General features: G+C 36.4%; 1 protein-coding gene across 50 annotated transcripts in view; it reads right to left on the bottom strand.

Annotated features, from left to right (window-relative positions):
* LUC7L2 (LUC7 like 2, pre-mRNA splicing factor) overlaps positions 1 to 23368 on the bottom strand; it is a 57074-nt gene that overhangs the window by 19235 nt on the left and 14471 nt on the right. For 49 of the 50 annotated variants that reach the window (XM_081533148.1, XM_081533187.1, XM_081533186.1 and 46 more), the window contains 3 exons: positions 22925 to 23019; positions 4912 to 5010; positions 1934 to 2044 (listed from right to left, as the gene is read on the bottom strand). In XM_081533148.1, coding sequence (XP_081389274.1) covers positions 1934 to 2044; positions 4912 to 5010; positions 22925 to 23019 — 305 coding nt within the window. Of the gene's footprint in view, positions 1 to 1933; positions 2045 to 4911; positions 5052 to 22894; positions 23020 to 23368 lie in introns of all 50 variants that reach the window. The other variant, XM_081533191.1, reaches the window with a different exon arrangement.

Genomic DNA, 23368 nt, shown 5'->3' with positions numbered 1-23368 from the left:
TATATGCATGCAGCATATTACTAATATTCAGTATACCAGCATGGCATCCTTCTCCCTTGGTCCATCTCTTTCCATTAGGATTATCTCTTTCCTTGGGTTCTGATATACCACCTCATCACCACCATCATCATGGGTATCTAGTTCATTCCTATTGTTTTAATGGCACATGGCACTCTTTATTTTGGCTACAAAATAAGTATTCAGCCTGTAAGGCCAATTAGCAAAAAAGGTTTTGATTTGATAGTGACATCCAGTCCCAACAAAGTAGTGTACCAATAATTTTTACTTCTTAAATTTCCCTCAACCCACGATATTTATCCCTCAAAGAAATTCCCAACTCTATTATCGTCCTACTTTAACAAAATGGTATTTTCTTCAAGTATCTGCCACAGAAAGACTGCATTAGTGACCAAAGCTCTTCACCCTCCCTGTACCTGTGCCCTTTGCTATGTGAACACCATCATATGCTGACTCTGAACTTGGCCATGTAACTAACTGGCTTTGGTTAACAGGATGGTAGCAAATATGACACAAGGGAAGGCTTAAAAACTGCTTGTACAACGGGGCTTGATACTACTGCACCTCTGCTACCACCACGAGAATATGCTCAGGCCAGACTCCAGCTGACTGGAAGACATAAGTGAGCCCAGCTTAGAGGAATAACTGCCTAGTCAATTTCAGCCTAAGTTACTGATTACAGACTCATGAGCTAAATAAATTCTTGATGTTTTAAGTTTTGAGGTAACCTGTTGGACAGCATTTTTGTAGTGATGGATAAATAATACAAAGCTTTATAAACCAATAAAGCTGGGGTCTAGCCAACCACTATGGATCTCTTCCTACCATGAGATATGAAATCCCTTGTACTTTAGGACACCTATCTTTATAGTCCCCATATTAAGAAAACTTTCCAGAAAAAGCTGGTTATACATAATCCTCTCCTCAGACAAGGGTCCATTTCATTTTGTACACACATATCAGCACTACATTTAATGATGTCACCTAAACTCTACTGGGTAACTTTGTCTCCATTCTGCATTTTCATAAAATGTGCCAGACTACACTGAATGGTACACAACATTATAAAGTAGTGAGTCATCAAATCAGCAAAAGTCAATATGTGGACTTCTGAACTCTGATTTAACACATCAACTCTACATAGGAAAATAAACTCTTTCTGGGTATTGGATAATATTAAAAATTTGTTACCTTTATGAATGTAATTTTGTGGTTATGTTTTAAAGGTGAAATGATATGACATCCACAATTTGCTTTTCAAATAATGAAACAGCAGAAGACTGATGCCTTTGAGTTCATTGGGATTCACTGTACTTTTCTCTCTACTTTATGCATAAGTTCACAACAAAACATTTTTGCCTAAGAATGAACTACTGATACACACAACAACTTGTATGAAACTGAAGGAAGTAGTGCTGACTGTAAAAAAGCCAATCGCAAAAGGATACAACCTGCATGATGCCATTTATGCAATATTCAATGAAATAACATAATTACAGAGATGGAAAATAGATTAGTGGTGGCCAGGGGCTAGAGAAGTAGGGGAATGAGCATGGTTATAAAGGGGTAACATGAGGGAGTATTGTGGTGATGCTACAGTTAAGTAACTCAATTACAGTGGTAGTTACCCATTACACGTGATGAAATTGCATACAGCTACACACACATGCACAACTAATGAAATGTGAATAAAGTGTAAGGACTGGCTCAGTATCAACTTCATGGCTTTGATACTATAATTGTGTAAGATGTTAACATAGGGGAGGACTAGAGGAAGAGTACGCAAAATTTCTACATATGTCTCTGCAATCTCCTATACATGTAATTATTATAAAATAAAAAGTTACAAAAAGTATACCTCAAAGTATATTAAGGTAAAACTACTTTGTACTAATGAAATAATTGAACATCTTACCTTCGCTGCAACTTCAGCACTAATTTCTTCTTGAGTTTCTGCTAATCTTTTCTTAGCCACTTCTGTTCTTCGATCACAATCTGCAATGAATGACTGCAGATGATCCATAGCCTACAAAGTTTAATTAAGACAATGACAGTAAGAAAAATCAACCGTATCCATAAATATCTTTACTCAAAAATTATACTTTATTATTTAAAATGCTATTATGGGAATAAAAAAAATAAAAGTGAGTTCAACTACAAATTGAAAACCACTATCATCATCTATCAAATCTACAAAGAACAAACATAAAAACTCCCAGAAAATATAAGGCTGTAAGGAAACTGCCACTCTCATACTTTGCTGAAGGAATCACAAACCAAATCTCAATAAAAAGGCAATATGGTAATCTTTATCAAAAGCCTTAACAACATGCCAACTTAGTAACTTTTACTTCTAGAAATCCATTTTAAGAAAGTAATCAGAGGTATATGGAGAAATTAATATTCAAAGATGTTCTGCATAGTGTTAAATGGGGAAATATCCAGGTAACATGTAGAAAATTTAATCTTCAGTCATTTAAAAAAGGTGTTAGTAGAACACGTAAGGACCTAAGAAAATGTTCATGCTTCATTTGTAAATAAAGTTACAAAATGTTATATGCAGTAAGAGCCCAATTTTGTAAAATAAAAAAAGATTAGAAAAATGGACGAGCATACATTAAATATTAACAATAATTTCTGAATATATGGATAATTTTTAGTAATGTGTTCTTCTGTGTTCTTCAAATTTTTCACAATGAAAAGTTACAATCAGGAACAATTGCTCTTTTCTCAAATAAACCACTGAGAATTTTGTAAAAATCTACATCAGTATTTACATAGATGTTTACCAGGCATATGTTAATATGTCTATAAATAAATAACAGTTCATATAAAACTAAGCTTTAAAGATGTATTCCCAACCCAACCAATTTAGACTTTCCTATCTTACTGTACAGAAATACAGCTAATTCAAAACTCCAATGTTTAAAAATATAAATTTATTAGACATATATAAAATTCTAAAAATGGTTATTTAACCCATGAATTTCATGAAAATGTAAAACCTTTTATCTGTGATGAAAAAGAAATAGTTATTTAACTCTAATTAACTTAAATTTTATCTTTAAAAAAAGATGCAACTAATCAAAGATAGTGTTGGGTCAACTAAGCAGCTATGTAGAAAGTGAGATCTATACCTCAATTCCTTGTAACAGAATAAGTTTAATCACAGATTCAAATACATAAAACAAAGCCATAAAAATACCAGAAGAAATCATGAAACAGAATTCTTATCACAGCAGGACAGGGAAGGCCTTTTGACTTAATTCAACAGATTTTTAACAATTAATAAATTACAAAACTACACAAATATTTTGCAAAACTCACAACTCCCAAAAAAGAAATAGAAAAAAGCTGCAACATATTATTTGAGACAAGGGACTAATTTTCATTATATGTAAGGTGCTATTTATTTAGTACAAGTCAATTAGAAAAATACTAACATCCAGGACTTCCCTGGTGGTCTGGTGGCTAAGACTCCCTGCTTCCACTACAGGGGGCGTGAGTTTGATCCCTGGTTGGGGAACTAAGATCCCACATGCCACGTGGCAAAAAAAAAAAACCCCACAAAAAAACACTAACATCCAAGATTAGTAAATAGCACCCCCCCACACACACACAAAATGTACACTGAAAGTTCACTGAAAAGGACATATAAATAGATCTTAAATACATGAAATTTTTTCAAACCTACTTATAAGAAATGCAAATTAAAACTATACTTATATTCCATTTCATTTATTAAAGCTGCAAGGAAATCATGACCAACACACTATGTGGCATATGGGAAATAGATCCAAACATACTGGTGGGAGTATAAATTGATCATTCTCATGAAGAGCGACCTGGCAAAAGTGCTCTTTGACTCAGTTATTCTAATTCTAGGAATTTATTCTGTAGATACTTGACATATAAACACAATGCATTATTACTACACTGTAACAGAAAAAGATTGAAAACCTCACACCCTTACATCTAGATGTTGGTGAATTTCTGCAGTATTTTATGCCCAGTGTACGTTAAATCATAACAAATTCACTTAAGGCATTTCCCCAACTGCTCCAGCCTCACATTAAAATTATGTCTACATAGATGCCTTCATTTCCATTAGCAGAAATTCCTGGAAGTTCAGAGAAGTAAATGGGGGGGGCGGGGGGGGGTGCCATTTACTACTTTTCTCCCAAACCAAATAAACAATCTATTACCTCACTGGTAAAACATACCATAAGGTTGATGGTCATCAGTATGTTTTATGTAATGCTGATTGGTATGTCTTCTACTTAAAAAAAGTCCCAACTACTCTCATGTTTGTATAAAAAGAATAAAGAGTTTGAGCCTTTTAGATACCTATATAGCATCTTCTATTTCCTCTAATATTTCTTCTCTTACACACATTAAAAAAACACCGTCCTTAATATCTTCCCTCTCTATGTATATTTATAGATACAAAAACAAGTATGAATATAAAAATTCAGTTAATTACTAAAGGGTTTTATATACACTAGAAATTAGTTGTTTACATTTAAGATGGTCTTTTCTTAATCACAAATACCTAATTGGGAAGAATATCCTTAATTTTCAAATCAATATATGAATTATACAACTTTCACACACTTTCTTAAAATAACGGTTTCATCTCATATTTTTCAAAATTATCCTTAGTTAAGAAAGTACATCATCTTACTAAATTTAGTACTACCCTTCATGAGTGTGTTGTGTCTTAGTCGCTCAGTCGTGTGTCTGACTCTTTGCAGACTTCCCTTAAACCACCCTTCATATTAACCACAAAAAAAGATAATTTTGCTAGAGCCTTTTCCATTAAGAAATATCAATCTATATTCAAAATATTTTACTGCAAAAGGTAATCTAACTTGTTAAAACAAAATGACATACATCAAGTTCAAAGAAAAAATCTTGTTCTTTGGATGCAATTTCATAATCTGCTCTTAAAGCCAGGTCATGGACTTTCAGACATTCTCCAAGATCCATTCTCTGCAGAGGAAAAAAGGCACATATTATTAAAACAGAAAATACTTTTTTCAAAAATTCATTAACAATCACAGTTCTCTTCAGAGTAATTACTGAGTCATACAGATGCTTCTTTATTTATGGATTTTCAAATCACGCAAAATTTCATAGACAACTATAAAACTTGGTGCCAGAAAAAACCCACATGAATTCTATCTACCAACAGATGGGAACCATGATTACTTTTGTACTTAAGAACAAATAGAAAAGGAAAAGCCAGTAAGAAACTGAAAAAAGTTTCTCACTTCTATCTCAAAACATATTTCACTTGGTTGTTTAACACAAAAAAAGATAAATTTAAAATCAAACTAGCAGAACGTATAAACCAAACTGCTGAATTATAGTCAATACTCTATGAATACCATTCTAATTTTCAAATAAAGATGGAGTCCTCAAACAACAGACTGGTAATCTTGATATGGATCCCAGACAAGACTCCAGGTGAACTAATCAAGAGGTAATTTATTAAAACCCATAACAATTTGACAAAGAATAAGTATCTAGCCCCACTATGATTAGCATCTGTCAGGAAAATAAATACCTAGTTTGTATTTATTTATACCAAGTAAGTATTTATTTCAGTAAGGAATCTAGTAGGAACCTTCTATGGGAATTCCAATTAGACATTGTTTACCTTTCCTGGTGGCTCAGACGGTAAAGAATGTGCCTGCAATATGGGAGACCTGGGTTCAATCCCTGGGTCGGGAAGATCCCCTGAGAAGAGAATGGCTATCCATTCCAGTATTCTTGCCTAGAAAACCCCATGGACAGAGGAACCTGGAGGGCTACAGTCCACGGGGTCACAGGGTCCAACAGGACTAGTGGCTAACACTTTCACTTTTTCACCCAATTGGAAGCTTTCCTCGTATCTGAGACAAAAATTTCTAAAAATCTGTTCATTTTTACATGTATCTGGGCAACTGATAAGATCTTTCATGAAATCCTCTTAGAAGCATATTGTGTAAAAAAAATGGGCTTGCTGTAAAGATAATTAGATGTGATTAAAGGTGATCAGAGCAAAGCAGATTTTCCAACTGGAGTTATGCTATCCCATCACTGGAATGTGACAGAATCTCTATAAGGATGGTAAAAGGGAATACAGGAATTCAAAAAGCTAAATGTTCCTTTTGTATTTATTACACAAACTATATATAAAGTAAAACTACAAAAAAACACTGCAGCAGTAAAGTCATTCCTTCAACTAAGTACCCAACTTGTGCCAAGCACTATGTTTGGTGCAAGGGACAGAGCACTAAACGACAAAGATACAGTCTCTGACCTCACGGAGCTGACATTCTAGAAGAGGAAAAGTAAATAATAAACCATATTTGTATCTCTGAACAATGTTAAGTGATCTAGCAAAACACTATTACTAGGGGAAGCTACTTGGGATAAGGTTGTCAGAGAAGCCCTTTCTCATGAGGCTACATTCCAACTGGATCTAAAAGGTGAGAGGAGAGAAGCACACTAACCTTAGGGAAAGCTAAAAAAAATAGTCTTTCAGTTTTACAGATTTAGAAAGCAGATCTTTAAGAAAATATATACAAGTGTTACTCAAGAGGGAAGTTTCTAGTAGCAGGGAACAGGACTATCTCTAGCACACAGGTCTGGGTCTTAGCTCTGTATATACTATCTAAAAATGACTCTGCCTATTTAACATTTTTGCAACCACCTGGACATATAGGATATGATCAACGATTCTGTGCAATATCCCAAGCTAAAAAGGATAGTGAATTCACCGGATTAAGTTTCAAAAATACTGATATACCAGATTAAATTTAATATGAAGAAATAAGTACTTCCCTGGTAGCTCAGATGGTAAAGAATCTGCCTACAATGCAGAAGACCCAGGTTCGACCCTTGGGTCAGGAAAATCCCCTGGAGAAGGAAATAGCAACCCACTCCAGCATTCTTGCCTGGAGAATTCCATGGACAGAGACAAGCCTGGCGGGCTACATACAATCCACGGGGTCACAAAGAGTCGACTAAGTAACTAACATTTTCACTTTCACAGTTACACCAAAAAATCAAATTTATAAATAACTAGGTATAAGCAAAAAATCAGATAAACTGAAAAACTTGCTAGTCAAGAGTAAGGGTTACAGGGTGGCATGATTGAGATCAATTTAAGTGATACAATAGTAATTTATAGGATATAATATGAGCAAGTGAGAACACTCTTACTGAAGGCTGGTTTAAAAGCAAATCCCTCTCTTCCAAAACACACATTCTGTGTGCTAACACATTTCAAAAGTGGTATGAATAAATTAGTGTCTCAAAACAAAGCTATACAAAGTAGCCAGAGAACAGATGTAACTAAACTGGAGAATTAAGATGTGAAAAGTCAACTGAAAAACTTTTTAATATGAAACAGACATAGATTGTATTATGGCCCCAAGGGACTCCAGAGAGTCAGACTTTGGTCCTCTTCATAATACATTCTAATGCTTAGAGTTTTCAAAAGATGGACAAGCTTTCTTGGCAGTTACTTGAGTTTCCAGGTAACTGAGAGATTCAAATACTGTTTGGACAACTACTTCTTTGGGGTACCCAATAAAGAATTTGAATATCAGGCAACTGTTAGTCTTCCAACTCTTGAGATTTTATGACTATCTTAAAAAAAAAAAGTTCTCAAAACTGTATTACCTTGGTTCTTAATTAAGTAAAGGAACGAATGGGAAAATATAGACAATGTCCTCAAAGTTATCCTTTGGGAAATAAGGACTATTTCTAACAAGGACCACCATTATAAAAGTCCTCATCACACTAATGGTTTAAAGCAGGCTGGAACCCAAACCCTAGGCTGGAACCAGTCCATGGCCTGTTAAGAACCAGCTGCACATCAGGAGGTGAGCAGTGGGCGAGTTAGCCAAGCTTCTTCTGTATTTACAGCTGCTCCCCACTGCTTGCATTACCATCTGAGCTCCACCTCCTGTCAGATCAGAGGTGGCATCAGATTCTCACAGGAGTGGGAACAGGCCTGTGAACTGCACATGCAAAGGATCTAGGTTGCTCCTTACAAGAATCACTCTGAAACCAGTTCCTCACGTTCAGTCCGTGGAAAAATTATCTTCCATGAAACTGGTCCCTGGTATCCAAAAGGTTGGGGACTACTAAAGTGTCATTGTGATGCTGCGATTTTTCCAGGCTCCAATGCTTACTCTCATTCATTAGTCCGTGGATTAACAAACTAAGGAGCTTTCCAGTGAGAAGAAACAGCAACTGAAACTTTCTACAGATGTCTGGAAATTCAAAGCTGTTTATTAGGCAATGCTTGTTTAAAAAAAAAAAAAACTAGAAAAATACTTAATACTCTTTAAAAAAAATTGCAGGAAAATAAGACAGGAATGAAAGAAGTTAATAGTAAAAGAATGTTCTTACTCTGTTACACTAGCCTGTTGATTTAATAATATCTTAATATTACTCATCCCAACAATCCTATTTACATATATTTCCACAGCTACAGTTGTTCATGCTATGCTTACTTCATCAAATGTTAAGATGTCAGAGTTGGAAATGCCTTTGATCTGGAGAGCAGTTCTGAATCTGAACTTGGATTTAAATATTATCAGTGGAAGCTTCTGAAAATAGGCCCAAGCCCTAACCACCAAAAATTGAATTGTAAAAGTTCCCCAAGTTTTTAATGTACAATGTTGTGAACCACCAGTTGATCTAGTTTTATTCCCATTCTAAAGACAAACGGAACTGAAGCACACGACGACTGGCTTCTTCAGGGTACTTATTAGGAAATCTGGTTAGCAGATTTCTGGCCTAACACCTCTTCTCCTTTATTATGCTAATTCCAATTATTTCAGTATTAACTTATCTTTTAGTATTTTTAGTCGACAATCATCCCCCATAACATCTAAAAAAGCTCTGCATACAGCAGATATTCAAAGCAGCTGTCTACTATTGCCTTTACTTCAGCAATCTTCCTTATTTTTATCTTGTGCATAACTGTATTTCCAATCTGTTTTCAAAAACATGTTAATTGCCTCACTGAGCTTAACCTAAACATCAGCTGTCCACCCATACTATCCTTTGGCAGGAATTCCAGGCTCCCCCTGCCCTCCGCCCACCTCTATCTTTAAATTCACACCACATAACCAATCAAAAGAAAAGCAACTATGTGGATCAAGAACAAAATGAACACTAAAAAAAGATCCAATTATATCACTATAGCAAAGTTGGAATTCTGGTGAAAGGAGTAGAACTGGGGGGAATATATACCTTGTAGCGGACTTATGGAAGGGAAAATGTGAGCTCCCCAAGGATAAAGATTTTTTTCTACTTTGTCCACTACATACCTGGGTCTGTACATCGAAATGCTTAAATATTTAACCTTTGTCGAATGAACAAAACTGGGCAGAGAAGAACATTTGGCACAGAGGGTCCTGGACTTAAGAAAGGGTGGTCAAGATGCAGCCCAGGACAAAACTGGTTGAGCTCCTGAGAGGGAAGGTCTTCTTAGCCTCTCCTTGGATTTTCTCCTTTGTTGGAGGTTCCTTTTCTTCTTAACTGTTTTGAGCTCCTCTTCTCTGTTTTTCCATATGTACTCCTCTCCTCCAGGAGGAAGACTTACTTGGGCTTTTCACTACGGTGGGCTAAAAGCATCTGCAGCTTTAGTCTTGTCTAGCTCACCAAAGTAGATCTGGGGGCCAAAGCCGTAGGAGCTCAAAGAGCGTAGCTGTAATGAAAATTCATCCCCCTCCCCAGCCCAATAGCCTCAGTGCTTATTTCTTCAGGGATCTATCAGGACAGTAGGTGTAGCAAGGCAGATTTTCAGAATTCTAGATACTAGTCATGTTTTCTCTTCAGTCTATAACATCATTACTAAGCACTTACACTGGCGTCATGTTGTGCACATGAGTGTTTAACAAGCCAAAGTAAACTCAACAATTACCTGCCACTGTAAAACTGAGTGAAGGGAAAGTATAGTAATGTAATTAAAAAGCCACCAGAGCCAAGCATGGTAGAACCACACCATGACTAAGCATGGACCTGACTCCACCACTGATGGTGCAACAGTGCTTTGAACACTAAGTGCACGGATATTTTCTGTTGCTACTGCTTCTCTTTTGAAATAGTTGAGCTTCAAACTGAACAAAATAAAATGTTTGGTCATTTATTTTCACCTAAAATAACTATTTATGATAAAAGCCACAGGAAGAGCTTAACTCAATTTTTAAATTTAACAAGTAATTTACTTCATAAATTCTTTCCACAAATTTATTCTTGGTGTTTTAATTAATGCACATTTAAATTCTTAGATTATTGGGAAAATAGATAAATTCAGTTCTGCATTTTGCCCTCTCCATCCTAAATCCATTTTTCTATAAAGTCTTGATCAAATAACTATACCTGATCTTGGTAACAGAATTCTCTTACAACCTCCCAACATTTTATGTTTTCCTATTTAACAAAGCTGATTCTGTTAAGTGCTTTTTAACTGTTCTTTTGAAATTCCAACACAGAAGATCAGGTTTGCATAACCCACAACATAACCAAATAAACTTGACAATTTGACTAAGGAATTCTACTTCTAAGAACTTGAGGTAACAAGTACACAAAGATAAATGAACAATAAAGTTTAACAAATGGTGTTTTTGATTTTTAAAATTAGAAAACATTTTAAGAGTTTAGCTAAAGAGGTTTGATTAAATGAATTATGGAATAGCCATATGATATACAACCATTAGAAACATCGTTCATGACACTAAGTGGAAGAAAGAGAAGATGGTAAAGAAAGATACATAATAAAATGCCATTTTTAAAGTTCATATACAGATACTGCTGTGAGGTTGAATATTTTGTTTGGATTTTTTGATAATGGTCAAATTGAATGTAAATCAAGATGTATATACAAGCATTTCATTGCCATACTGCACATCAAAAACAATTAAGAGTCACTGGATAAGTAACTTAGGGAATGGTTATATTGTGAAATATGACATCTGCATTTAAAAAATATAGATCACTGATACGGAAACTTCTCCAAGACAAGTGAGAAAAATTCAAAGATGCTATTTGTTAAAACACACACATCACACATACTCACAAATGTACAGAAAGGGCAGTGGAAGATGTACACTAAATTGTTAACAAGGTTTAGTTCTGGGAAGAGGGGTATGATGAACAAGGGGAAACTTTCATGTTTTATGCTTTTCCTCTTATACTTGAGGACTATATTGCTGAAGTAATAAATAAAATCTGACAGACCAGGCACTGACCTGGTCTGAACTCAGAAAATATCCCATTTTCTCATTATCCCATATCTCATTATCCATTTAACTGTGAGAAATTCACTTAATCTCTCAGAACTTCTCTTTTCTCCAGGAAATTCAGGACAGCAGTATGATTTACTTACAGACTGACTACATTGTGGAAGATTCTGAATGTGAATCAACACGTGCAGAACTTTCTCTGGGGGCAGAGAAGAATGCTGGACTACTTGAACAGAAATATGACATGATAAAACCTGTTTCAGAAGCATTAACACCACACTACTAGGCGGATGAACATCCTTGTCATTCGGCAAGAAATTTAAGAATGGACAGCAATATTGGTCAAGTACTAAAAGATAAATACCAACTGAAGAGAAAGTAAAACAAAACCATGACAGCAGGGCAGAGAGCACAGCAAATACAAACCCTCAGTCTAGCATCTGAACCATTCCATGCATGGTTCCAATGCCAATGCTATTTTCCAAAACACAAATCATCCATACTTTGACATTCACATCTTCACATCTTACATCTTCACTTTCTTCCTCCTCCTCCTCACATTTATAAAATCTCACTCTTCCATCCATGTTCAGTGCCCGCCTTAAGACCCAGCTCAAGAACAAGAGAAAGCTGAATAAACTATGGAAAAAGTCTTGAAATAACAAAACCTGGATACGAGTGTCAGTTACGCCATGATTGTTTCAATAAGGCTTTTCTTTCCTAATTCCAATGTTGGCACTCAAAACTAACAAGTCAAACATGAGTGGCGAGTGAAGAGGAATGGGGCCCACTGTGCACGCAGCAAAGCTCCTGCTTTTCCACCACTTTCCCACTTGTTAACTGCCCATTCTCACTTGAATGTTCTTCCTCCAAGTTCACTTTTTCCTGAGTGGATAAAGAAAAATAAAGCTCTTTGTTTACCATTTCTTAATGTTTTTTGATGAATACAGTAGCAAATATTTTATCCATTTCTAATCTTAGATATGCAAACATACGGGATAAAATTAAAACAGAAGGCCTTGCCTCACAAAGACGATCTAATCAAGGAGAGAAAGAATATATATAAACAAGATAACACAAGTGACCACTCAGTAATATGGAGGGCAGGTGCTCCCCTGGGGTTCAGAGCAATCACATATAGTATCCTAGGCAATAGAGAAAGGGTTACTCCAGGCACACAAAGGGGGATAGGCAATAATGAACATGCTGGGCAAGGAAAGCAGTGAGACAACAATGAAAAAATCTGTCTGTTCCAAACAGAGGACCAAACTGATTTATTTATTCAAGGAAGAGACAAATTCAACTGAAGATTTTCAGATTTTTGACCATATATTAATACATAATAGGGAACCACCCAAAGTTTTTGAGTGGAGGCAACATATGCCAAATTTATTTCCTCTCAGGAATAACTGGCTTCTTTTCTCCACATTTAGAACTCTTCAAATGTCATCTTATCAAAATGTTTTCTCCAGTCGTCCTGTCAGAGTAGCCCCTTGCCCACTCGCCCAGATCTAACCACGCATTTCTGTCACAGAGCTTGCAACATTCCTGAAATCACAGTATTTCTTTTCACACTTGATTGTGAAAGAATCTTAGAAGGTAAGGTCCCATCACGAAAAGAGAAACCCCTATATACTTCTGTAGCTCCAGCATTTTTGCATGTGGCACATAGCAGGTCCTCAATACGTATTTGTTAAGTGAATAAATGAATGAATGCTGATCTCAGCAATCAGCAACACTCCCAGAGATTTTTTTTTTTTAATTCATTTCTTGAAGGAGAATTTTCTGTTAATTTTTACTGTGAATTTTCTTCACATTTCCCATCTAGCCCTCATTAATCTGATACCCTTGCTCACCCTTTTCTATTTCCTCCTCTGCTTAACTTCATTGTTCCAAACACTGTAATAATAAATACAAAAGGGTAGGAACACACAAAAATCTACCTAAATTTGGATATTTTACAAATTGCATTATACAAACATATATGCTTATATTTTTTGACTTTATAGACCAAAAAAAAAGTCTATGGGGTAATATATATTCAAGATGTTTTAGTCAATATAAGAGAGTAAAACACCAAATGTTTTTAAAAGTTTCCTTTGTAACCACCCTTAAATAAGGAAGGATTATACTAAGTCATTTGACCTTTCAAGGTAGAATGCATCACATTTAAGAAAGCATTTTCAGTAATAAGACATTTCATGATTTTGCTTGATGTCTGCGGTTAATTACCTGTACAATAAAAATATTTGTTTCAAGTTTTCATTTATTACTATATGTTTGCTCTGTATTCAGTCTGTATCATCCAAGCAATGCATTTGTAACTCCATCCCACCTTTCTTAATGAACAGCCTCAGAGAACACACAAACTCAGGTTTGTTAAAATGCAATTTATAAAACTGTTCCTACATCTAAAAAAAGACCTAAAGAGTTCAGAGACTACTGAGTAATGATTCCTAGTTTTTAAATAATAAACATTTATTCAGAGTCACTGTACAGAAAAGCAAATGTGTGGGAACTATCTGGCAGTTCAGTGGTTAGGATTCACACTCTAACTGTGGAGGGCCCAGGTTCAATCCCTAGGGAACTAAGATCCCACAAAACACCCTGCCCCGCCCCAAAAGAAAAACAAATGTGACAGTGAAATATGCCGACCAAGTGCCAGGGTATCAAAAACAAGCAGCTTCAACAATGACTTTCAGACCTCATTCTTCTTTGCTTGGAAGTTACTGGTCTTTGCTACTTTATAGTGCTTCAAGAGTTACCCTAAATTACAGGTCCAAAATGTTAAGATTTACCTCAAGAAACAAACAAAGGATGAAGAGGACATTAAGCAATTATAAATGAAATAAGGTAGTTGTTTGTAAAATACTTATTGAAGCTGGTATATGGGTATATGAAGTTCAGTATACAATTCTACTTTTATATGTAGTTGAAATGTAAGTTTCAAAAGATTTTTTTCCTCAAACTGCTTCAATAGCACAGAATAAAAATGAAAAGTAAAATTAATATGTATTTGATCTACAAAGACTGGACATCAGCACAATAGATGCACGTATATTTACATATATGTACATTTGTATTTAACCATTAATCCAAGTGTCATGGACAAATATGCTGACTGATCTTAACAAGAGAGACTAAAGTAGAACAAGACCCAGAGATGGTCTCCGAGTTTCCTTTTAAAAATTACTTCCACAAGCCTAAAGTATATTAACTTATTTTAAGAATATGAAATGAATGACTGCAAGATTATTCAGAACAACAGAAAAGGGTTATTTCCTAAGGACAGAAGCACCTGAAGCTTGAATAGTTCAAGGTAGTCATGTCCCAAACTGCCAATAATATTCCATATGCAGGAATTGGTTTTAAGCTTTTTTTTTTTAATGTGGACCATTTTAAGTCTTTTTTAAATTTGTTACAACATTGCTTCTGTTTCACGTTTTCATTTTTTGGTCTCAAGGGACTGAACCCGACACCCTCTGCATTTGAAGGCAAATTCCTTACCACTGGACTGCCAGGAAGTCTCCAGGACTGGGTTTTTCTTTTTTTTAATTGCAGGATAACTGCTTTACAATACTGTGTTGGCTTCTGCCATACAACAATGTGAATCAGACACAAGTACACTTATGACCCCTCCTCCCGGCCATTCCCCACTCCTATCCCTCTTAGATTGTCGCATTGTACCAGGCTGAACTCCCTGAATGTAAATGGATACAGCCGCCATGGAGAATAGTATGCAGATTCCTTAAAAAGCTATGAATAAAACTATCATATGACTCAGAAATCCCACTACTGCCACATATTCTGAGAAAACCGTAACTGAAAAAGAACATGCACCCCAATGTTCAGAGCTCCACTGTTTACAATACCTAGGACACGGAAGCAACCTAGATGTCCATCGGCAGATTAATGGATAAATAAATTGTGCTACATACATACAATGGAATATTACTCAGCCATAAAAAGGACTAGGTTTTTGAAGTTTGGCAGTAAAGATCAAATTATTCACTGGGAAGCTCTTAATGTGCCTCTGATTTCCTAGGCATCAAATACATTTTTAGTGTAAGGCATCTCTAGAACTCCTTGTTAGAGGAATTTTTCTAAGACACCGAGACTAAAATACAAACAGCAAGTTTGATAATATAAGGACACCCCAAGAGCCAATTCTGATAAAAACCTGGGTTATCTGGCAGTTTCACAAATTGGGAAGCTCTAGAAACTGGCTGTCATAGAAATCAGGAGGAAAAAAATTTCAAGCTAGTAATCTAGGCCCGTTTTTTATTTTGCTTTCTTTCTTTTCTTTATTTTAGCCATGCCACGGCAGCTTAAGGGATATCTCAGTTCCTCGACCAGGGACTGAATCAAGGCCATGACAGTGAGAATGCTAAATCCTAACCACTAGGATCACTAGGGAACCTAACGTTAAAAACACTTGCTTAAAAATGTCCAAGTGTCCCAAAACAAACCCTTTCCAGGGAAAGGTTATGAGTTTAAATTATCTACAGAATTTTTCACATATGCAGGTGAAACCACTGCTGTTATGTTTTGGTAAGTAATTCAAAATCAAGATACGCTCCTTATCCATTAGAATATTTTTCCACAATCATTAATTTTTGAAACTTAAAGCTAGTTCTGAAAAACACTTGTTTCACGTCCTACTTCTGGGTGATTGATTATTCATGTTAACACAAGGGAAGGACACCATTCTAGATGCTAGAGATACAGCACTGAATGAAATTTGTCTGCCCTCACTATGAAATTTCCATTCTACTTAGTGGCTGAGAAAATTTTGTGCATGTTTATTTCTTATCACTGCTTCTCTAAACTTTCATGGCTCCTTTCAATTTGTACTATTTCTCTAAACTTTCATGGCTCCTTTCAATTTGTACTATCAAAGACACTTCAGCAGTTGTAAAGTTCAGGTTTGTAGGTATTCAAGGAACTGACTTTAACCAGGTCTCAAAAGAGAGAAGCAATAAAGGAGTTCTGATTAACAAAAATTTCATTTTGGATAAAACCCAGAACCTACTGGGGACACCATAAAATCGACTCAGGATTTTGACAACCAATACTCCCACCCAATCACTTCAAAGAGGCAGATAAAATTTTACCATATCCCTGTCCCTAAGTATTTCTCCTGGAGTCTGAAGTCAAGTGGGACTTAGGAAGCATCACTACAAACAAAGCTAGTGGAGGTGATGGAATTTCAGCTGAGCTATTTAAGGTCCTAAAACATGATGCTGTTAAAGTGCTGTACTCAATAAGCCAGCAAATTTGGAAGACTCAGCAGCAGCCACAGGACTGGAAAAGGTCAGTTTTCATTCCAATCCCAAAGATAACGTCAAAGAATGTTCAAACTATTGCACAGTTGCACTCGTCTCACATGCTAGCAAAGTAATGCTCAAAATTCTCCAAGCCAGGCTTCAACAGTACGTGAATTGAGAATTTCCAGATGTTCAAGCTGGATTTAGAAAAGGTAGAGGAACCAGAGGTCAAACTGCCAACATCCACTGGATCATAGAAAAGGCAAGAGAGTTACAGGAAAAACATCTACTTCTGCTTATTGACTACACCAAAGCCTTTGACTATGTGGATCACAACAAACTGTGGAAAATTCTTTAAGACATGGGAATACCAGACCACCTGACCTGCCTCCTGAGAAATCTGTAGCAGGTCAAGAAGCAACAGTCTGAAACAGACACGGAACAACAGACTGGTTCCAAATTGGGCAAGGAGTACGTCAAGACTGTATATTGTCACCCTGCTTATTTAACTTATATGCAGAGTACATCATGCAAATTGCCGGGCTGGATGAAGCACAAGCTGGAATCAAGATTGCTGGGAGAAATAATCGGTAACCTCGGATATGCAGATGACACCACCTTTATGGCAGAAAGCAAAGAGGAACTGAAGAGCCTCTTGATGAAAGTGAAAGAGAGTAAAAAAGCTGCTTAAAACTCAACATTCAAAAACCAAAGATCATTGCATCTGGCCAAATCACTTCATGACAAATATATGGGGAAACAATGGGAACAGTGACAGACTTTATTTTCCCGGGCTCCAAAATCACTGCAGATGGTGACTGCAGCCATGAAATTAAAAGACGCTTACTCCTTGAAAGAAAAGCTATGACCAACCTAGACAGCATATTAAAAGGCAGAGACGTTACTTTGCTGTCAAAGGTTCATCTAGTCAAAGCTATGGTTTTCCCAATAGTCATGTATGGACATGAGAGTTGGACCATAAAGAAAGCTGAGCACTGAAGAAAGGATGCTTTTGAACTGCGGTGTTGGAGAAGACTCTTGAGAGTCCCTTGGACTGCAAGGTAATCAAATCAGTCAGTCTTAAAGGAAATCAGTCTGAATATTCATTGGAAGGACTGATGCTGAAGCTCCAATACTTTGGCCACCTGATGCAAAGAACTGACTCAGTGGAAAAGACCCTGATGCTGGGAAAGACTGAAGGCAGGAAGAGAAGGGGACGACAGAGGATGAGAAGGCTGGATGGCACCACTGACTCGATGGACATGAGTTTGAGCAGGCTCTGGGAGTTGGTGATGGAGAGGGAAACCTGGCGTGCTGCAGTCCATGGGGTTGCAAAGAGTCAGACACGACTGAGCGACTGAACTTAAGTATTTCTCAAGATCAGCTCTTTATAACATAAAACATTAAAGAAGTATTTGGATTAAAATAACTCTAAGATTCCTGTGTGGTATAATATACCATGATTCTTTGTGAGACATCTGACAATTTCTCTGAGTCTTAAGTTTTCTATCTATATAAAATGATGGCCTTAAGCTAGAACACATGATGGCCTGTCAACACTAAAATTATACTACGATGAAGTCTGTAAGAAAATTAGTAGTGGCCATTTTTTAATTTAGGATAAATGTATTGTGAGTATACTTTCCCATTCCTGCAGATCTTAATTTCAATCTCTGATGCCACCTGCTTTAGATTTAACACATTCTATAAATTATTACTATGACATACCTTTCCCCCAGGTTACTAGGAACTAGATGCCAAGATTTTTTTAAGCACTTCAATATCTTTTTATCTTTCCTTAGGGAGTATATGAACCAGAAATAATGTGGTTTATTTTGGTGGAGGGAGGGAGCAGGGGGAGATGCCAACTCTCAGGCTTTTTGTTTTACCTAAATCTGAAAGGGGGTGCTATCTACTTTATGCATGCTAAATATAAGGAGAAAACTAAATGGACCAAAGGATGAAAAGAGTGAGACAAACAGAAAGTTCTAGATGAACAGGAAAATAATCCAAGCCTTTGAAATAGAAGGAAATGGCAATCCACTCCAGTATTTTTGCCTGGGAAATCCCATGGAGGATTTGCTGCCAGAAGAGCCTGGCAGGCTACAGTTCATGGGTCACATGGACTTAGTGACTAAACAAACAACTATATATCTATGTATGTACGTGTGTGTGTAAAACACTGAATCTCTCTGCTGTATACCTGAAACTAATACAACTTTGTAAATCAACTATACTCCAAAAAAAAAAGGTTATACCAAAGTACCAGACTAAAGAAAGGTACAATGCTACGGGGGTATTTTCATCAAAGTGAATTCCAAAAATATTCCAAATTGTCAGTTATGAGTGTATTTTCAGAAACCATACCCTTCATCTCCAAGTACTCAGTATAAAGTTCAACCTATTTACAATAATAATAAAGAAAAGCCAGAGAATATAATTCCATGTTATCTTCTGCTAAATCATCTAGAACACTGATGAGTCATATTCTGCTGAAAGTGACAGATCTGAGGAACAAGGTCTGGAAAACTAAAGGGTAACTTTTAGTTATAAAACAAAAAGCACTGTAAAATCAACAGTTACAATTTGGTTCATCTTTGATCTAACAGGTCAATAAAATATTTTCAACATACAGAGGTGTGAACCATTAGATTCTGTGCCAGAAAAGCATTGGTCCTACACAGACTGGTTGCTAAAGAAGTCAGAGCTCTGTAATCAAAAGCCACATGTACATAGGATAAACTGCTATCAGTTCAGTCAGTCAGTCATGTCTGACTCTTTGCGACCCCATGAATTGCAGCACGCCAGGCCTCCCTGTCCATCACCAACTCCTGGAGTCTACCCAAACCCATGTCTACTGAGTCAGTGATGCCATCCAACCATCTCATCCTTTGTCGTCCCCTTCTCTTCCTGCCCCCAATCCTTCCCAGCATTAGGGTCTTTTCCAATGAGTCAACTCTTCGCATGAGGTGGCTAAAGTATTGGAGTTTCAGCTTCAACATCAGTCCTTCCAATGAACACCCAGGACTGATCTCCCCTAGGATGGACTGGTCGGATCTTCTTGAAGTCCAAGGGACTCTGAAGAGTCTTCTCCAACACCACAGTTCAAAAGCATCAATTCTTCAGCGCTCAGCTTTCTTCACTGTCCAACTCTCACATCCATACATGACCACTGGAAAAACCATAGCCTTGACTAGATGCACCTTTGTTGGCAAAGTAGTGTCTCTGCTTTTAAATATGCTATCTAGGTTGGTCATAACCTTCCTTCCAAGGAATAAGCGTCTTGCAATTTCATGGCTGCAGTCACCATCTGCAGTGGTTTTGGAGCCCAAAAAAATAAAGTCTGACACTGTTTCCACTGTTTCCCCATCTATTTCCCATGAAGTGATGGGACTGGATGCCATGATCTTAGTTTTCTGAACGTTGAGCTTTAAGCCAACTTTTTCACTCTCCTCTTTCACTGTCATCAAGAGGCTCTTTAGTTCTTCACTTTCTGCCATAAGGGTGGTATCATCTGCATATCTGAGGTTATTGATATTTCTCCTGGCACTCTTGATTCCAGCTTATGTTTCTTCCAGCCCAGCATTTCTCATGATGTACTCTGCATATAAGTTAAATAAGCAGGGTGACAATAGACAGCCTTGACGTACTCCTTAAACTGCTATAAACAGCCCTTTTTAGTATTATAGTAAGGGTCATGAGACAGTCACTCATGGATGGTTTCAATTCTCAAGTTCATCACTCGAGACAACCTTGGACTCTTACAAAATTGTAGAGCCAGCCCTGAAAATTTTGCTTAAGAGGCTCATAAGGACTTAACTCCATCCTTACATAAATGACAATCTCTTGCCTATAAAGCTGACATAAAGAAGGTATGTCTCATACAGAATTTCCTTAGCAGATGCCTTTCAAAGGTCACTATTTTTAATGTGATCCAAAACACGAATTTTAAGCCTCACTATAACAAAAATCTTGCAAATTAAAACAGTATTTTTCTATCATCAATTTTAAGATGCATATTACAGAGATATTAAAATTTGAAAAAATGTGCTTCTTACAAATCCACCAGCAAGAATTTTACAATGAAAGTCTAAGACCAACATGATGAAGAATTAAGTATTACCTACAGAGTATAAGACATAGTGAGTAAAACTAGAGCTCAGAAAATTTGGCTTTGGTTCCAGTTTTACTTTAAATCAATAGAACTGAATGATTTTGAATAAATCACTTTACTATCATTAAGGCTAGTGAAAGTGAAGTTGCTCAGTCGTGTCCGTCTCTTAGCGACCCCATGGACTGTAGCCTACCAGGCTCCTCCGTCCATGGGATTTTCCAGGCAAGAGTACTGGAGTGGGTTGCCATTTCCTTCTCCAATAAACCACTGCAGCAACACTGAAACCCCTGAGACATTAAGGCTAACTATGGAACAAATACTCAACAAAATGGTTTTACCCAACAGAGAAATAAATGAGTGTAACTGAATTATATACATTATAAAATGCAAAAGCACAACTGTGATGTCAGATTTTTTAAATTATTATTAAATGCCATACCTGAAGAATGTAATAATATGTCAAAGTGTTGCTATTGCTGGTTTTAAAGTACCAAAACCTTAAATGCTGCCACTTTATCAACTAATCTTGTTCTCAAAATTCATTTGAAGTGATCATTTAGCCATTAAGTATCATTAAGTGTTATACAGTAAATGTGAAGAATCAAATAATACCACAATAACTACAGACAACATAGATTTCAATCATATTACAGCAGAGCAGAATATTTTAATTATGCAAATTCTAAAGAGTAGATATGAGGGTCTAATAGAGATATCTGTCACAGTTGTAATTCAAGCACTGAGAAACCGGCATGCTTGCCTTGTAATATATTGATACTTAAAAAAATTTAAGTATTTATATATTTTTTAAGTGTTAGCACTTCTATTCCTTTTAACTTATATAACATAGTTTCAATGGTCTTTCCTATTGGAAAAAGACAAGTGTAGTAGTGTTAGTCACTCAGTCATGTCTGCCTCTTTGGGACCCCAAGGACTGTAGCCCGCCAGGCTCCTCTGTCCATGAGATTCTTCAGGCAAGAATACTGGAGAGAACTGGTATCCCCTTCAGAGGATCTTCAGAGGGAAGATCAAAATACTGGAGTGGGTAGTGGTGGTCAGAATATTGGAGTGGGTAGCCTTCCCCTTCTCCAGGGGATCTTCCCAATCCAGGGATCAAACCCAGGTCTCCTGCATTGCAGGCGGGTTCTTTACCAGCTGAGCCACAGGGGAAGGCCAAGAATACTGGAGTGGGTAGCCTATCCCTTTCTCCAGTAGATCTTCCTGACCCAGGAATCAAACTGGGTCTCCTGAACTGCAAGTGGATTCTTTACCAACTGAGCTATCAGGGAAGCCCCCGAAAGACAGGTGTTTTTTTATCAAAAATGCCTGGATACCTATACATTTGGGGTATTTTACTCCTCCTACCAAAAAGACACCACTCCATCAAGACTCCACACTTCCACTGAAGGGAATGTGGGTCTCATCTCTCGTCAGGGAACTAATATCCCACATCTTACGGCAGAAGAAGAAACCATTCATTTAGACATCTTTAATTAAGGGACCTCACTGCTTCTGTAAATGAAGTATGAAATCTTTTCATTTTAGACAAATGACAGTCAGCTTATTTAGGCCCTACCAGCCCTCCTCTGCTATCCCTGTGACCAGGAGCTCTTGAAAGTATCATTTCAATCAAATCCAAAACCCAGATAACCAAATCCTTTGTTCTACAGGTCCATGATCATGTGATTTATCCACCAAATTAAAAATAATAATACTTTAAGATAAACTAACATCATTAGATGTAGAATATAAATTAAGTGAGCTTTACGTATTATCAGGAGTAAGCAATGAGTTTTAACCAACAACACTACTCACAAACTTTGCTGTGAATTTAAGTAATGACCAATATATTGCTTTACAATAATTTTTATATTACAAATGTGCAGAAATCTTAATGAAAATGTAAACTCTTTTGAATAAAAGTATACTACAGTCAACACCGAAGCAAACAATTTAAAAAATCATTTACATTATTTCTAAACTAAAAATGTAACTGCTGTATTATAACTGCCTCTTTGTTCCAAATAAATGCTTCTTAAAAGCCTGCTCTAAAGAATGGAAAATATTATAAAGTAAAATAGCAATTATTTTTGTTAGGAATCTCATTATTGCAGACCTAAATAATCAACCTGAATATAATGGATGTAAATTGCTCTAACAAGTGTTTAAAGAAAAAATCACTGCATAGTAATTTGACACAAACTAAGACTTTATCAAGTAGTTTGTTTTTGTAGTATATCAACAATAAAACAATAGATTTAATAAACACATACAGTTCCAGACAGGACATCATGTGGGCAACAGTTGAGAAGGTGACTCTTGCAAACTCTGTCATCACTGAATTTGATTCGTTGACGAGTAGTATCTCCTGTAATAGAGGAAAGTTAATGACATTCAAGGTTAGACATTTGGAAAATATGTATTTTCTGAGAGCCCTACTAACACTAGCTTTTTATGTGTGGCTATACACACACATTTATAAATCACCTCAAGAGGGGTTAGTTTATATAATATCCTACAGAAAAACTATTTTAGACAACATGCAGTTGCAGTACATGTACTGCACATGTAATTCAAACAGTCAAAGTGGGAAAGCAATGCATTCTGTTAAACAGAGTACTTCAGAAAAGCACAGGATTTAGAGCAGGAATGGACCTTAAAGATTATTGAGTCCAACTCCTTCATACTGTAGATGAGAAAACTGAGGACCCAAGAGG

The sequence above is a fragment of the Giraffa tippelskirchi genome, chromosome 10 (genome assembly GCF_054371585.1).
Source record: "Giraffa tippelskirchi isolate mGirTip1 chromosome 10, T2T-mGirTip1v1.2.pri, whole genome shotgun sequence".
In the NCBI taxonomy this organism is placed as follows: Eukaryota; Metazoa; Chordata; class Mammalia; order Artiodactyla; family Giraffidae; genus Giraffa; species Giraffa tippelskirchi.
The sequence above is the reverse complement of the archived record's forward strand: the minus strand, read 5'-3'. Positions and strand labels throughout refer to the sequence as shown.